Consider the following 17739-nt stretch of genomic DNA (forward strand, 5'->3'; position numbering starts at 1 on the left):
TTCTTACTAAATACAGTCCTCTCCTGGTTGTTGGTTATCTCTCTCTCTTTTTCTTTAATTTTAACTATAATATTTATTTATATATCACATATCGTGCATCATATATATAACATATACATCTCATATATATGACATATCAAATAATATATAAAATACCATATAATACAATACATATGTGTTATTGAATAACATGTACTAAATTTTATTATGTAATATAACATTTATTTTATATATAATTTAGTAATGTATATGATACATATAATACATTATGTGTTATATATGTACTATGATATATAAATATACAGCATGTATCATTTATTTTATAGGAAGCATCTATGCTACATAATATGTTATATGCTATTATATATTTCCACTATATTATAATTATGTATATTATATTTGTTAGTAATTATATTATATTAATATTATATATAATTGCCTATTATATAATATATAAATTTTTATATATAACATATACATTATATAAACATGTACATTATATGTTATACATTATATATACATATACATGTATATATGTATATATACATATGCATTATAACATATACATTATATAAACATTATATACATTATTTATATAAATTATTATATAAAATTATGAATGTAAATTATATATACTATATCGTATATAAATTGTATTATATAAATATATATAAATATTTATATTATATATAGATTATATATCTTATATATAAATATATAAATTATATATAATTTACTTTACATGTTTATTACATATGCCATATTATATATGCTCTCCAATGTATATAATATACATTGTCTTTTGTTATATGGTATATAAATATGTTACTGATTTCATGTAATTTAAGAATGTATATTGCATGTGAGCTACCTATATGCTCTATAATTATATATTATATTATAACACATATGTCCTATAAATAATACTTGTATTACTGAGGTTTAATCGACGTACAAGACTATACCAGTTTCAGGGGAACAACATGACGACGGGGTATTTCTCCGCATTTCAGAATCTGGTTAACACCCATCACCACAGACACCAGCTACAGAACCTTTTTTCTTGTGGGGAGAACATCTCAGATCTACAATCTGAGCAACCTTCTGACATGCACTTCAGCATTTTTAACCACTCTGCTCACATTGGCGAGCCATCTTCATGGTGATGCACATGGACGCTGTGCGTTGAGACGCTGGGCTCCGTGGTCCGCCTCCCACACCATGTCACTGATGGACGCGTAGGTGTTGTTTTGTAGCTCAACTAAGGATCCTTTGCACCCTGAGCTCACAAGCCACATCCATCTATTTTCCCAACACTTGTAAAGTGTTTCTTTGCACACTTGGACCTTATTTTTATAAATACTGCAGGACGCTGAGAGTGAACTAGCTATTATCCAGGAGAACAGCCGGTCGCCCCAGCCTGCTTGTGTGGTGTGCTCCTTTCCCTCTGTTCTCTGGCTCTGACCTCTCTCAGGTACTGAGACATAATTTGGTCCCTGAGCTCCAACCTAACCCTGGTCAAACCTCAGCTTCCCACCCTCCCTGGGGTCTGTGTCTGGGGTTTCTTGTCCAGACCCCTGGTCAAAAATGTGCCCATCCCTGCAGAAGTAACAGACGGCCCTTTTTCCTAAATCATCCCGTGCCATGCAAGTGTCTACTTCTGATCCAGACTGTGCAAACATAATAAAAACTGGAGATTATATAACACCTGTTGGCTACTATGCAAAACACAAGAAACGACAGCTGTTGGCGAGGATGTGGAGAAAGGGGAACCCTCCTGCACTGATGGTGGGAATGCAAGCTGGTACAGCCACTCTGGAAAACGGCACGGAGGTTCCTCCGAAATATTAAAAGTAGAAATACCCCGAGATCCAGTAATTCCAGTACTGAGTGTTTATCTACAGGAAACAATTACTGTCTTGAAAAGATATCTGCACCCCCATGTTCCCTGAAGCATTATTCACAATAGGCAACAGAAGGAAGCACCCTCCAATGTCCACTGATAGACGAGCGGATAAAGAGAATGTAGTATATGTTACAATGTAATGTATACAGAGAGATATATTGTATCTATATGTAGTATGTTTGAAAGAGAATTTTTATATGTTGCAAACAATGTAACATGTATATTGCAATGTAATGTATCTGTCACCACTTATACAGATAGAGATACATTGTATCTATATGTAATATGTATATTGCAATGTAATGTATCTGTTACCATATATACAGAGATATATTGTATCTATATGTAATATGTATATTGCAATGTAATATATCCATTACCACATATACAGAGAGATATATTGTGTCTATTTGTACTATGTATATTGCAATGTAACATATCTATTACCATATATAGAGATACATTGTATCTGTTACCATATATACAGAGATATATTGTATCTATATGTAACATGTATATTGCAATGTAATGTATCTGTTACCACATATACAGATAGAGATACATTGTATCTATATGTAACATGTATATTGCAATGTAATGTATCTGTTACCATATATACAGAGATATATTGTATCTATATGTAACATGTATATTGCAATGTAATGTATCCATTACCACATATAGAGATAGAGATATATTGTGTCTATTTGTACTATGTATATTGCAATGTAACATATCTATTACCATATATAGAGATACATTGTATCTATATGTAATGTGTATATTGCAATGTAATATGTATATTACCATATATAGATAGAGATACATTGTATCCATATGTAATATGGATATTCCAATGTAATGTATCTATTACTATATATACAGATAAAGATACATTATATCTATGTGTAATATGAATAGTACAATGTAATGTATATATTATCACATATACAGATAGAGATACATTGTATCTATATGTAATATGCCTACTACAATATAATGTATCTATTACCACATATACAAATAGAGATATATTGTATCTATGTGCAATATGTATATTGCAATGTATCTATTATCACACATACAGGTAGAGATACATGGTATCTATGTGAAATATGTATATTGCAATGTAATGTATCTATTACCATATATACAGATAGAGATATATTGTATCTATATGTAATATGTACATTGCAATGTAATATATAGTAACATATACAGATACAGAACTATGGTATCCGTATGTAATATATATTTCACAAAGTAATGTATGTATCACAACAGATATGGATATAATGAAATATTACTTGGCCATGAAAAGAAGGAAAGCCTGCCACCTGTGACCATATGGCTAGAACCTGAGCGCATTATGCTGAGTGACCTAAGTCAGACAGAGCAAGTCAAAGACCATACATCTCACTATATGTGGAATTTAAACAAAAAGAAAAACAAAGCAATGAGAAGGTCGTAGAAACAGAAAACAGACTGGTTGTTGCAGAGATGGGAAGTCAGGGAGGCCAGAATGTCTGAAGGTGATCAGAGGGAAATCATCCCCCCAAAATAGGTCGTTTAGGTGTACACATCCGGCAGAAACCAAAATGAAGCAAAGTGAAGGAAATACTCTATATAAAATTCAGTATTATGTTTAGCTCTGATGGGGAGATGGGGAGATACGAAGGGAGTTCACAGGTAGAGAGAGCTTATTGCCAAGTACGAGCTCTTGAATTCATCATGAAATTACTTAAAATACAACAAGGCTCTCCTCAGACAAAGACGACAAAGGGACATAAAAGAAGGATCACAATTCTTTCAAACTCTGGGCAGGTTTTAGGTTTTTGGCATTACTCGATTATTAAGGACTTTACTGACAATGTTTCCTTTAATTTTATCTACTTATTTATTTTTAGGAAATCTGCAGGAACTGGGTCTGTCAGGTTTTTAAAGCCAAGGAGACAGGGAGGGTAAAAATGAATTGTAATGCACGACACACACGGGGGGGGGGGGTTGAACAGGACATAATTTGCAGCCCCGCAAACACGTGGGAAAGGAACTTGTCCTCAGCATCAAAAAAATGCATCCGAGAACATACAAGACCATCTGAGCATGTGGTATTTTCCAGAGCTCAGAGCAAGGGGAAATAAAATTATTTAACCTTCCGGCCCCCTCCCGATTAGGAATACAACTCCGTTTCCTGCAGGCTGAGCTGCTCCTTATTCCAAAACCAGCCTGATGACCCCCATCCCCATTAAGACAAGGCAGGTGTCAGAGAACCAAGCTGCAAGGGAGCCCGAGGGCTGAGAAGGCTTACTTCCACTGTCGTCTGGCATCCCGGGCTGCGGGTGATACGGCGGTTTCGGCTTTGGGTAGAGATCTGCGGGGAAACGACATTGCATTTTCAGCGCAGAGAAACAGCCTCCTGTCACCAGCGGCCTATACAACACGGACGTCGTGCAAGTCCCGATTTTCTGTCTTATTCACGTTTGCGGCTCATGGTGTCACAGATGGCCACGGACCCCTGGACATGACTGAGCCGAGAGACGTAAAATCTGAAAACTGCAACTTAAAGGGAAAACCACACGAGGGTGCGTGTATACACACACACACACACACACACACACGTGCACACACACACACACACGCACGCGCACGGACACACGCTGTTCCTAGAAGCTAGCTTCCATGGTGAAGATGGTACCAGAGTTCTAGGTTGCCGACAGGTGCAGGCTTAATGGTAAGGATCAGTGTGCAGCAAAAAAAAAAGCCAAAAAAAGGCAGAGAAATTCTCCTGGGGTATTTTTAAATTGATGTCAATGCTTCTTATTAAACATGGTCTTCTCCTGGTTGTTGGTTATCTCTCTCTTTCTTTAATTTTAACTATAGTAATTACTTATAGGTAATAAATATGAAATTATGATATGTGCTATATTCTATACAAATGTATGTTAAATTTTTGTTATATAAATATACTAAATATATTACTTACTCTATGCATGATTTAATAATGTATATGATACATATATATTGTGTGTCGTATATATAGTATATAATATACAATTACATGCTATATAATTTAAATATACTGTTTGCTTTACATATAGGATATATGCTATATGATATATACCACATATTATGTATAATTACATATATATTATATAAATACATTAATTTGCATATATGTCATATGTGCTACATTACGTACTACATAATATGCATAATTATTTATTATATTTCATTATATGGTACATAAACATATTAGTTATTTTATGTACAATTTATTTATTTGTGTTTTAAAGCACTTTGTTTATTTTAGAGAGAGAGAGGGGGCAGGGGAGGGTGAAGACGGGGGACAGAAAAGAATCTGAAGCAGTCTCCACCCTGAGCATCCAGCCCAATGTGGGGCTCGACCCCATGACCTTGAGATCATGACCTGAACCGAAACAAAAAGTCGAAGGTTAACCGACTCAGGCTCCCAGGTGCCCATCATATACAATTTAATAATCTATGTGCTATCATTTATGGTACGTGTGCTACAGACTAGTTATAATTCCATATTTTTTTTTACTATGTGATGTATCATTTATTTTATATATCATTTATCACTTATTTCATATACCATTTATCGTTTTATATATATTATATATATCACTTATTTTATATATAATTTATCATTATTTATTTTGAATCATTTATATATATCATTTATTTTATGTATAATTTATCATTATTTCATATCATTTATGTATAATTTATCATTATTAATTTTGTATCATTTATATATACCATTTATTTTTTATATAGCTTATTATTATTTATTTCATATCATTTATCTTATATATAATTTAAGAACGGATATCGCATGGGACCTCCTTACGTGCTAATTATGTATCACATTATTAAAATGTCTGAAACACATCCCGTGTGTATTACGGAGGCATAATCGACACACCCCAATGGGTCCCTGTGCCCACGTTGGAATCTAGTTAGCCCCCAACCCCCAAAGGTCCTGGCTACCAGACGTTCTTTCTTTCTTATGGGGAGAACGTTCCAGACCGGCGCCCCAGTAGCCGTCGGACACGCGGGTTGGCACGATGAGCCGCTCTGCTCCTGCTGGCCGGCCGGCCTCATCGGAGACACCTGGACGCCATGGGTTCCGACTCACCTGAGTTCGGCTTCTTGGTGGGCTCTGCGGACACAGAGGGGACGCAAACCGGTGAGCCCGGAGGATGGGCCCGAGTCCCCACAAGGAACCGTGCACACCCTCCCAAAAGGTGAAAACTGGAAGGCAGGGAACAGAACGTGTTGGAACACGTGCATTTGGGGAAGGGGGTGCAGACAGAATGCTGCTCAGGGCCCGTACCTCCCCGTCTTCCCCGGGGGCTGTGCCAGGCTGGCATCGTGGGAGGAAATCTGAGGGGGTCCGCTCGGCTCTTAAGCACACAACTTAGAGCAAAGCCTTTCTGGAGGTGAGGGACAGACGCTTTGCACAAAGGCCGACTGAGCCGAGAGCCTCCAGGGCCCGTGGCCGCCTTCCACCAGGAACGTGGCCACGTCTATGGTGGGCAGAGGCAGGGGATGCAAAGACAGGCAGACGGAGACGCCTTCTGCTCCCACAACGCTGCTTCTGTCTCCTCCTTTCACGTGCGTGTTTGTTCATTCAACAAACGCCGAGTGCCCACGTGTCCGGGAGAGTGGAACGGGGATGCGTACAGCTCCCCAGGCGATTGCATGACCTCGAGGCCAGCCTTTGGGGACCTGGACATCGGGCGAGCCGTGCTCAGCGGTGCAAAGCACAGTCTGGGTGAGCCTGGGTGTGAGGTCTGCATGTGCAGACGGCGGGGACAGGAGCTCAGAGGGGGGAGGACAGGGCTGAGCAAGCACGGAGGGACCGCGGCGGTGCACAGTGGCCGGGCTGCTTTCAAGCAGACGAGGCCACGTGCTCGAACTGCCCCCTGCAGTTTGCATCACATGTCCTCACGGTCCACCCACCGGCAGGCAGGAGCCAGCGGTCTTCCCTTGCCAGGGCTGCACCAGACTCCCTCCGTGCATGGACCGTGGTCGCACACCTTCCAGCCACGGTGAATGGCTCTGCTGCCCCCGTGCACGGCTGTCCACGAGCACGCACGTGTGGACATTTGAGTCCCTGCGTGTCCCTGTCATAAGCATCTCCCCAGGACGGGAATGGCGGGGTCCTCTGCCAGCGCTGCTTCCAGTGACCCGCAGCCCGGCCCCTTCCCACAGCCACGTGCCCCTTCTCCGAGTTTTCCTTCCCCTCATATCTGCCGCTCAGGCTCACCTTTGGAAGATGCCACCCGATGCCCTCACCGGGGGCGGCAACCATCTACCCTGGGGGGCTACCCTGACCTCCCAGCGGTGCACACCGGAGGCACTAAAGCCTGAGGACCCCAGTGCAGCCTCACGGGGGAAACAGAGTCCCCACCTTGGCACACCCCTGCTGCCCAGCTACACCCGAATCCAGACCCTCCTACATGGTCCAGGAGCCAAATAGTCAGCTTTCTGGCAGCAAGAACGGGCAGGTGGGCTCAAAGGTGGTGAAGACAGGGCGTGGGGGTCTCTGCAACCCCATGCCCCCTTTCCGGGGAAAGCAAGCAGCCCTGTCAATGGAGGCAGATGCAAAATCCACTGGGGAAGGGTCCCCCCAAGCAACCGCCAAGCTGCTGCAGAAGTAAAGCCCCCAAGAACTATGGTCACTCACCAGGGTCGTCGAGAGCATCGGCCAAATCGAAGTCACGCTGACCTGTGGGGGACACAGAGGGCGTTAAGTGGCACAGACGGGAGGCGTCAGGGGCCCGGGCTCCTGGCTGCTGGCGGGTCCCCTTGCCCCGTGCGTCCACGCTAATCAGACAGGAGCCTCGGCTTAGAGGTCAGCCCACGGCGAGAGCTCAGCGGACGGTCGGAGCGTCTCCACCTCCCCGTGGGGTTGTCCAACGGGTATCTTGTCTTTCCCAGCAGCCGAGGCCCTTTACCCAAGATGCAGCTTCTGGGAGACCCTGACGCTGTCTCTGTCTTCAAGGAGGACGGCATCGTCCCAGGATCTCAACTCCTTCCAGCTCCCGAGTGGACCACGGGAGTGTTTCCAACACGCCGAGCTCCCGTGCACTCTGCAAACACCGCTGGGCGCTGGGCAGGCGCCAGTGAACCCGATCAGCCCTGCCTCCCCGCTGTTTCAGGGGGACAAGGTGCGTGAGCACCCTGAAAGGGAGAAAAAGAGAGGCAGCGGGCCATGCACTTCTTAGGTGAGCATACCTGGAGGTCTTCCCGGAGGAGGGGGTGGGGGAGCTGTTGATGTAGGAGCCGTAGGAGAATGAAACACCCCCGTAGTCAGACAGCAGCACATATGAGGCAAAGTAAGTAACCTCCCCTCCAGGGAGAGAAATGGACATTGTCCATGGGGCCAAAAGCAGTTAGCCCAGCCCGCACACAAGGCCGTCAGAGCCGTACAAAGAGCTTTACAACAGCCCAAAACGGCCACCACCGGGACTAGCCAGCTTCACGGTGCTCGTCCCTCTGCTCCCGAAAGCCACCGTTTGGGACACGTCCCTGCCCCAACTGTGAAAGGGACACAAAAACCAGCTGTTTTCTGCTATTTAACCCCGAGCTCAAGCCTCCCCCTGCCGAGCGAGACAGCTCCGGTGTTACTTTCACTTTGCAAACCGGGCCTGACAACAAAGCCTTCCCTGACCTCTGCCGGGAGGCGCTGCTGGCATTTGGCGAGACACCGTCCCCAGGAGCTGGTCCCGAGCCCCATTTCTGGGTTGCCCGGGACACGCATGGGCAGATTTCTGGGGTCTTTTCCTTTCTGTGCTCCGACACACGGGTGTGCACGCCCGGCCCGGCCACAAAGCAACCCCTCGCTCTCCAGGACCTCCCCCCCGCCCCCCACCGCCGGAAGCCTTCGCAAAGCTCTCTGAACCGGGCCCTCCTCCTCCTGGAGCTCAGACAGTTCTGAGGCTTTCTGGTTTGCTGGGGAAACGGGGAAGGAAATCTGGGATCTGGGCAGGAGCTAAGACCTTATTTCTGCTTTTTCGCTGGTTCACCTTGGAGACGCTCTGGGTGCATCATTGTGCGTAGGACAGGCAGGGAGTGTGGGGTCTCCAGGTGTGGGGACTTACTAGGTCCCTGCGGGAGGAGTACTGGTGCTGGGCACCACGTCAGGCAAAACTCTCTGGAATTCACCGTGTGTGTTCCTTCACCCGGCGACCCTTATCCATGTGCATTTTCTCTAGAGAAAACCCCAGATCTTTCAAATCCACAGAGGGTGGCCCCCCGGCTGCCCCAAACTCCTCTCCTGCTCACGGAGACTCTCCTTCTCGCTTGGCTTTGCCCCTTTTGCTGCTCCCAAAATTATAAGAAGGTGATCAGAGGATGTTCCCACTTGGGGCCCATTTGACTCCCCTTTTTGGGCGATGATTTTTTTTTTTTTTTTTTTTTGGCAAGCAAACAGCTACAGGGAGAGAATCTGCCCATTAAACGCGCACACTAGGGCGGCACAGAGCGCGTTCCTCCGGGGTGCGGGGAAGGAGTGACCACCTGCCTCCAGGTCCAGAACATTGCACTCTCTTTCTGCACAGGAGACCCACCGGCAGCCGCTCTGCAGCCCCGTCCCCAGACCCCCGGTGACCACAGACCAGGAGCTGGTTTCCGGAGGCCTAATGGGTAAAGTCAGAATCACGCTGGACCCTCGGGCAGCCTCCGCCGCAGCCGCGCACTCCACAAAGGAGACCGGGCATTGAGGACAGGGTGACCCCTGCACGCTGGGTGGCCTCCCTGTGCAGCAAGCTTTGCTGGCTAAGCACACGCCTCTGAGGGGCCTGGAGGCCGGGGTGCACCCAGCAGCAGGTCCCATGGTCCACACGGGAGGCCCCGGGGTGGGGGGGGAGACGTGCCCCCCGCCAGAAACAGTCGCACAGATCCACTTCCCACTGTTGGAGGCGCAGTCCCTCCACACGCGCGCGCCCGCCTGCCCGCCCAGGGTGTGCTTTGTTATAGCCGCTGCCTGTTGCTCGCGCAGGAACAGCCTGGCCCCATCTGCTGCCCCCGAGGCTCGCTCTGGCCACCTTCATCCAGGGTGGACGCACAGGGCTGCTCATCAACCCCTTTGCAGGGTGGCTGGGGACGCGCACCCCCTTCCGTGCGGCTCCCGTGGGCAAACCCCTGGGGCAGGCACTGCTGTTCAGGAACGACCATGGCCCTGCTGTACCGGGGCCTCCTCCCCAAAGTTCCAGGCACCCCTACCATAACCCCACACCCAGCAAACTGCTCCCAAGGCCTCGACCACACCTGTTGTCCCAGATAAGCAAAGGCCTCTGTGTTATCTGCCCGGATTGCCCAGCCCAACCGCGGACCCGCCTCTCTGAATGCCTGCGCCCAGAGGGCGGGAACCCCATGCGTGGGATGTAGGATTCCTGACAGCCACCTCTGCATGCATGGCCACGGAGCCCCCTCGATGCCTTTGCAAACCTCCCTAGCTCTGTGCCTCCTCCCTTCTTAGCAACGCCTTGGCCCAGATGCATGTGCATCCGGAGCTCTGGTGGGTGGAAAGGGGCCATGAGGCAGCCACATCTGCAAATGTGGGGATTGCCCTGCCAAGGCTGGTGTGAAAACAGAACTCATGCATGCATGCAGGGGAGGGTCCCCAGGACCTCTTGCATCAGCTGTGGACTCTGGCCAGCATCAGGTGCCCATGGAGGGACCGTCCACTCCTGCGAGGCAGGGGGAACTGGCCAGGCACCCAGCGCTCTCCGGAGGGGCTGTGGCCAAGGCGTGGCAAGGGTCCCCATGCAGTCCAGATCCTAGCTGGGCTGGGAGCTCACTCGGGCTGACGAGGCCACTCCTGGGGAGACACCCAGGGAGGGAGGGACGGTGCTCATGAGGCCGTCGGCATTATTTTCCACTCGGAGCACATGACGCGGCTCATGTCCCAAGACCTGTTTCTCATCTGTTTTCTCCTTTTGCTGAGCGAGCTCGGGGACTTTTAATCAAACCCACATGTGCTGGATCCGGGACCTGGGTTGGGGGGAAGCAGCATCATGTGTCCTGGGGTTGTGATGCTGGTGATCCGCTGGGATCCCGGGGATGTGGGCTTACGGTGGCTCACGCTGGTCGGGAGGCTGATGGTCAGCGTTATACGCAGCAGCCCCCTCCCTCCACCAAAAAAAAAAAAAAAAAAAGCTATTTGGGGTCTTTGAGTAGCTACTGGAGAAGAACGGTTGTCTCCAGGACCCAGGAACCAAAGTTGAAACGCCAACCCCCGTCGACCCTGAGACTCGCGCTGTTCCCTCGTGCCGTCTGCATGCCCTGAATTTCTCAGCTACGACATGGACCCTTGAGGCCATATAACCCACGGAATCCTCAAACAGCAGGACCGCACTTGGAAGAATCATCACGGCACCCCGATGCCGCGAGGGTCCCCCTTGCCCGCGGGGCCGCGACGGACCTCCCCGCGAGCCAGGAGCCACGCCCAAGCCCACGCCGGAGCTCCCCCTGCAACCACGGAAATCCTGACTCTCTACTGTATCCACATCCGGTCCGGGAATGTATGCGTTGCTTCTTCACGTAGGGTTTGACTGATTTCCCCGAGTTGCGGGGCTAACTAAAAGCAAACTTCGGGGTCAGTTGCCGCCCAACGCTTGCCTCCCCAGGGCTCCCGTCTGTAGGACGCGTTCCCTTCCTTGATGCTTCCCCTCTCTGGAGGCGTCGCTGGAGCGGGAATGCCCAGAGAGCCAATCCTGACTTTCCCCAGGCCAATCCTTTCCATCGGCTCCATTGTTCTTAAAAATATCTATATAAATGTACAGAACGCTTATTTTCGGAGCTCTTCTCCAGGATAGGGAAAATTAACAGCGCGTGTATTAGGTTTGCACGGACAGTGATCAGGAGCCCGGGGTGCGGTCCGCAGGTGGGTGGGGGGTGCATCGCCGCTCCGGGCTCCGCTTCCTCTGGAACAGCTGTGCCTAAATCTGTAAGAGTTTTGGGGTGCTTCCAAGGTTTCTGTTTTCCTGCAGCAGCAAGGGTTACGCAAGAGGGCTGGGTTCTCAGGCTGCACAGCTGCGTGCCCGTGCAGGGACACCAGGAGGGACTCTCTGTCCAGGGACACCAGTGCAGACCCTCTATGGAGATGAGATGGTGGTCCCTGGAGCCCCATGCCACCCTCCTGATCCTGCAGCTCAGGGCAGTGGAACATCTCCTGCAAGGTCAACCAGTTGTCCTGGTTCCTAACATCCCCAGGTCCCCTCTGGATGAAACCCCACCACCCTAACAACATGCACGGTCCCAGGAAGGGAAAGTACTTGGTCACAAGAGACTAAGGGATGGTCATTGGTGATGAAAGGCAAGACGTACGTCGTGAAATGCAGACTGTCCGACAAGGCAATATCGGAAGCTGTGTCCAAGACCTTCCCAGAGGGACATGTGCACAAAGACCTCCGAGGATGTGGGTAACACACAGCCTGTGCTACCACAGCTCAGGGTGTGCCTGAGAAAGGCATTTCTCTCCAGCTTCTCGGAGAGACTGAGGCTGCGGGCTGTGGGCTTCCCACCCAGTCCTGGACGGTGGAGGCTGATGCCTCCTGAGGCCTCCCTCCTGGGCGTGTAGACCCTGTGTGCTCACACGGCCACCCTTCTGCGCCTGTCCGCACCCCCTCTTCTTAGAGGGACCCCAGTCCTATGGGATGGGGGCCACCCTAGTGACCTCATTTTACTGTAATTCCATCTCTCAAGACCCCCACCTTCAAATACAACCCCATTCTGAGATCGTGGGCTTAAGGCTGCATCCTATGAATTTTGAGGGGACACAGTTCAGCCTGTAACAGACTTAAACCATGGAATGACCACAGACATTCTGCTAGGATGGACGGGAGGCCCTCACGTGGCCCCAGTCCTAGCAGGGAAAGAAAGGAGATTTTCAGCGGAGCTGCACGAGGACAGGCCACGGACATTCCTCAGCCTCAGAACTTCAGTCTCCACGCCTTTCAGACCCTCAAGGGCATGCGTATCAGCCCATAATCCTCTTAGGAGCAGATTCTGGTTCAGCAGGTCTGGGTGAGGCTGAGACTATCTTTCTCAGCAGGTCCCAGGGGGTGTTGGAGCTGTTGGCCCTGGGGACCCTACTCTGCAGACGTCCTTCCTCTCAGCTCTGTCCAGGTCACGGACCCTCCCAGGATCTGAGAGATCGTCACCCTCTTCAAGAAAAGAAGAGCCAAAGAAGAGCCCTAGGCTGTTTCTTCCCATGAGTAGGAGGGAAGTTAGCTTTGGGAGCCTTGAAAACAAGAGACGTCATCGGGGTGGGGACACTAGATGCTTCCCTCGTGACCTGGGTAAGCGGCAGGAGCTCACCGAATTCCCGACACAGGAGGACCACCTACAAATCCAGGAATGCATCCAGAGTGGGGCTCCAGGAATGGATGGTGCGGTGGGAGACTGCGTCTTAACCCTACCCCCTCCAATTCTGATGAACACCACCAAGCAAAGTTCTCCAACTACCTCCCCTGGGGATCACCATCTGTCCAGACCATATTTTATTGGGATCCACAAGGATAAAAACCAACTACCAGTAGAAAAAGTTTTGGGAGAACTTTTGAGAATGGTTTGCTCCAGGGTCGCCTGGGAAACCCGTCTGAACACTCACAGCAGAAGGCACAAGGCTTTGCGAGCTTTGCCACCTCCGTTCTCAAGAATGTAGCAATTTCTACAGCAGCTGTCCTCACCAGAGGGACACCTTCTTCAAGGGTGTAGCTCAAGGTCATAGGGAAAGTGGGTATGCTACAAGATTTAACAGACCTGGCTCCGCTCCACTCTAGCACCAGAAACAAACACAGGAGTTATTTCTGACGACAGAGCTGCAGGAGACCCCGAGGGCTGAGGACAGGCACATTGGAACCCTCCAGAAAACCTGCAGACTTGGTGTCTCAAGCAGTGGAAGTAGAAACATGAAAACATCCCTAAAGTTTCATATTTTGTGTCAATGTGGACAGGCTTCAGTGCCCGGATATTGGGTCAAACGCTAGTGTAGATGTCACTGTGCTGGTATGCTGTCAATGGGACTGACATCTGCAGTCGCATACTGGGAAAGCCCATCACCGTCGGTAATGTGTGGGTCTCCTGCATCTGTTGAAGGCCGTAAATGCAATGATTGAGGTTTCCTGGAGAAGAAGGGAGTCAGACTCCACACGGCAGTGTTATATCCTAGCTGAGTTGCTAAACTGCCCTGAAGGTTTTGGACTTGCCAGCTCCACAGTCCTGTGAGGCAATTCCTTAAAATAGATTGGAGTCTATAGATTTATGATGATGATAAGGACAATGATTGTAGATAGATAGGTGGATGGATGGATAGTTAGATAAATGGTGCAATGGGTAGATGGATGGATGGATGGATGGATGGATAGATGGATGGTTGGGTGGATGGATAGGTCAATGGATGGATGGATGGATAGATGGATGGATGGATGGACGGATGGATAGAAACATAAATGATGGATGGATGGATAGGTCAATGGATGGATGGATACATAAATCATGGATGGATGGATGGATGGATGGATGGATAGATAGATGGGTGGGTGGATGGATGGATAGATGGACAGATGGATGGATGGATAGAAGAATAGATGGATGGATAGAAACAAATGATGGATGGATGGATAGGTCAATGGATGGATGGATACATAAATCATGGATGGATGGATGGATGGATGGATGGATAGATAGATGGGTGGGTGGATGGATGGATAGATGGACAGATGGATGGATGGATAGAAGAATAGATGGATGGATAGAAACAAATGATGGATGGATGGATAGGTCAATGGATGGATGGATACATAAATCATGGATGGATGGATGGATGGACAGATAAATGTACATATGTATTGGTGGACAGACATCAGGTGGATAATACCTAGATCCATACGTCAGACTCAGGCTGATGGAGACTCTCCTGCTAACATAAAATTTCCCAACCTGGGCTCCAGCAACATTTGGGGCTGGATCCCTTTCTGACATATGCAGCAGACATGGGGTGGCCTCCTTGGCCTCCACCCGTTTGAGGACACCACCTGACCCACTCACAGGCGTGACCACCAAACATGACTCTAGATATTGTCCAGTGTCCCCTGGGGACAAAGCAGCCCCCATGGAGAACGGCGGGCTGCAGCGTGTCTGCCTGGGGCATGTCCCTTCCGGCCTGGCTGTGCTGGCTGTGGACGCACGGTTGAACGGGGAACCCCAGAGCAGCTGGCCCCTTGTGCCACGGATCCATGGGTCTCCACCCAAGGGTAAGCCAGATAGCCTGGTGCTTACTCATCATCCGTCCCACGGAGCCCTGACTCTGCACAGCATGACTCTGGGTGCTTCTGAACCTACAGGTCCCAAGCCCCACCCACATACCAAAGACGCCTATCAAGGGGGCAGCACCTTACATGGCATCTTTAATCCAGCTCCCTCCCAGATGACTCTGCACAACACGGCGGAGAACCACTGCCCTACATAGCTGGGCAGGTTCGGCTGAAAGGAGACAGGCTTAAACGCCTCATCTAGGGCTTGGCCTTCACACCCAGAGATCAGCTAGATCAAACGTCATTGAGGGTCCACGAGGAACGAGGCAGAATTAAGGGAGACTCTTGGTTGGTTGGTTCTGGGGTGCCTTCAGCGTGGGGTGGAGTCCCGTGGCCCAGCGTGGCCTGGCCTGTTGCCTCGGGCACGGATCCCACTCTCCACGTATCAGCCAACCACAACGCCCCACAGAGCTGGGTGCAGCACCGTAAGATAATAAGACGTTATAGTAACATATATACAAGACACGGTACGTTCAGGGGGGAAACATGCATAAAGATAGGACCTTCCTTCTTTCTCGACAGAACAGAAACAAACCGCAAGCTGGCCTTGGCAAGTTTCATTTCTGCTTCTGCTTCCCGACGGCAGAACCTCGGGCCCGTGATCGAACCCCACCCCGTGCCTCAGTGTAGCCGTCTCTAAGGCGGCGGCAAGCGGGGCCCCATCATGGGGCTGGGAGGCTGATGCGTGCCTGGGGTACAGGACACGAGGCCGTCACGGAAGGAATTTGGTGCTCATGGGCCACAGCCTAACCCAGAGAACGTTCCCACCAAAGCCTGAGGAACTGAGTGGCTCCTGAAGGAATTTGGCCCCCTCGTCCCTGAAGCATCAGATGCACGGCACCGTGCAGGTCTCACTGTCCCAAGGGGTTTGCTGAGCCTCCCGCTGTCCCCGCACGGTGACGACATCAACCCTGGGACGTGCTTTCCTGGAGGTCAGGCTGGGTCTGCCGCTGGGCAGCTCCGTGTTAAAACCAGCCTCTGCCCTCCAGCCCCTGCTAGGATGAATGTGGGGACGGGCCTGTCCCTGCTCCCAGGAGCTCCGCAATGTGTCGCGTCCCGGCGGAGATCGTCAGCTGACCCTCACCTTCCCACCGGCCCCCAGACAACCTACGCCCCCGTCCCTGAACACACCCCGAACAGGAAAAACAGGCCGCACCACGACGGGGACGTGGGAACATAATTCTGCCTTCCTAACCTACAGCATGTGCCAACCCACCCTCGTCCCCCGTCCCCTTGCTTGCAAGGACACCACGACACAGAGGGGCTGTTTCAGTCCCGTAGCTCCTGGGTTCCTAACCCGTTCCCAAAGAGCCTCCTGCCACACCCTCCTACAAACAAACACCCCCTCCCCACCCCTCCCTGCATCTGGGACGCAGCAGCCGCGATCTCCAGTGGCAGCTCCGGGCGTAAACAACTCCCACGGCTTTTCTTTTGCAACCAAGAAAGCTCTCCTTTTTCCAAGAAGCCGCAGAATCCAAACCCGCGTGCCAGCTCTGGGTTTACCCGATGAAAATCGGCCGAACTGATCTTTTCCATCGGGACCCAGGACTTGAAAAGACCCTGTGCCCCCTGCATTGAGCTTAAATCACGGAGGAGGAGGAGGGCCGTGTTGGAAAGGCAGAGCGGAACGGCCCAGAGCGCTGCTTGCTTCCCAGCACTGTGGGCCTGTGTTCTGCTGTTCTGGGTCTGGGTTCCTGACTCCAGAGTCACCGGCTGTCCCCTCGGCTCTCTCAAAATCCACCAGTCCCGTATCCTCTAATCGCGTCTGGCAGCTTCTCCCGGTTTTTCAGCAGAAGCAGCTCAGGAAGGAGTTTTGAGAAGGACCCAGACAGCACCCACGGCCGCTCTCCCTCGGGGCCGAGTCGGCTCTTACCTTGCACGTGCGCCAGGAAGCCCAGCACCGAGACCCAGAGGAGGCCCCAGCGGCTCTCCATCCTTGGCGGCAGCAGGAAGGAGCCTCCTGGACGGCCACAGCCCAGCGGCGGTGCGCGTGAGATCCGGCCTCCGAACCCCACCCTCCGTGTGTGTGTTGACTTCCTGTCTCCCAGCTTGGAAGGAAGGGAGGCCAAGTTCCAAGCGGAAAGTCTGCACCCGGTTGCAATCCCTTTGCCAAAAGCTAATGGGGCCCGTGCTCAGTTGAAAAACCCCACAGCCTGGGCGGGTGAGGCCCGTGTGTGCACGCCGGAGGTCGCCCCGGGCCTCCCCAGAGCAGGGCTGGCTGGCCGACGCTCTGCACGGCAGGGAAACACGCACCACCCGACAGCAAGCGGCCTTCCTCGCTTGGGGAAGCCGGCACACCTGCTCGGCAGCTCTGCTCTCTGCCTGCGTGGGAGGCGCCCCTGAGATCAAAGCGTTGCCAACCCCGAGCCTGGGGAGGACGCTCCCGGTCCACAGATCTGTGCATTCCGAGCTCCCCGCTTCCCCACAGGGGGATTTCAGGACGAGCTCATGCGTTCCTCCCCCAAACACGGGGGACACAAACAT

At 50.2% G+C, this 17739-nt stretch overlaps 1 protein-coding gene across 2 annotated transcripts in view; it reads right to left on the reverse strand.

Moving 5' to 3' along the window:
- Positions 1-17511, reverse strand: part of XG (Xg glycoprotein (Xg blood group)) — a 33414-nt gene extending 15903 nt beyond the window's left edge. The window contains exons 1-4 of one of the 2 annotated variants that reach the window (XM_082718765.1): positions 17129-17511; positions 7620-7661; positions 6066-6089; positions 4215-4277 (exon numbers count right to left, since the gene is read on the reverse strand). In XM_082718765.1, the coding sequence (XP_082574891.1) occupies positions 4215-4277; positions 6066-6089; positions 7620-7661; positions 17129-17189 (190 nt within the window). In that variant the 5' untranslated portion in view covers positions 17190-17511. The remainder of the gene's footprint in view (positions 1-4214; positions 4278-6065; positions 6090-7619; positions 7662-17128) is intronic. The other variant, XM_082718766.1, reaches the window with a different exon arrangement.
- Positions 17512-17739: the final 228 nt, after the last annotated feature.

Source organism: Mustela nivalis (genome assembly GCF_964662115.1).
Source record: "Mustela nivalis genome assembly, chromosome: Y".
Lineage (NCBI taxonomy): Eukaryota > Metazoa > Chordata > Mammalia > Carnivora > Mustelidae > Mustela > Mustela nivalis.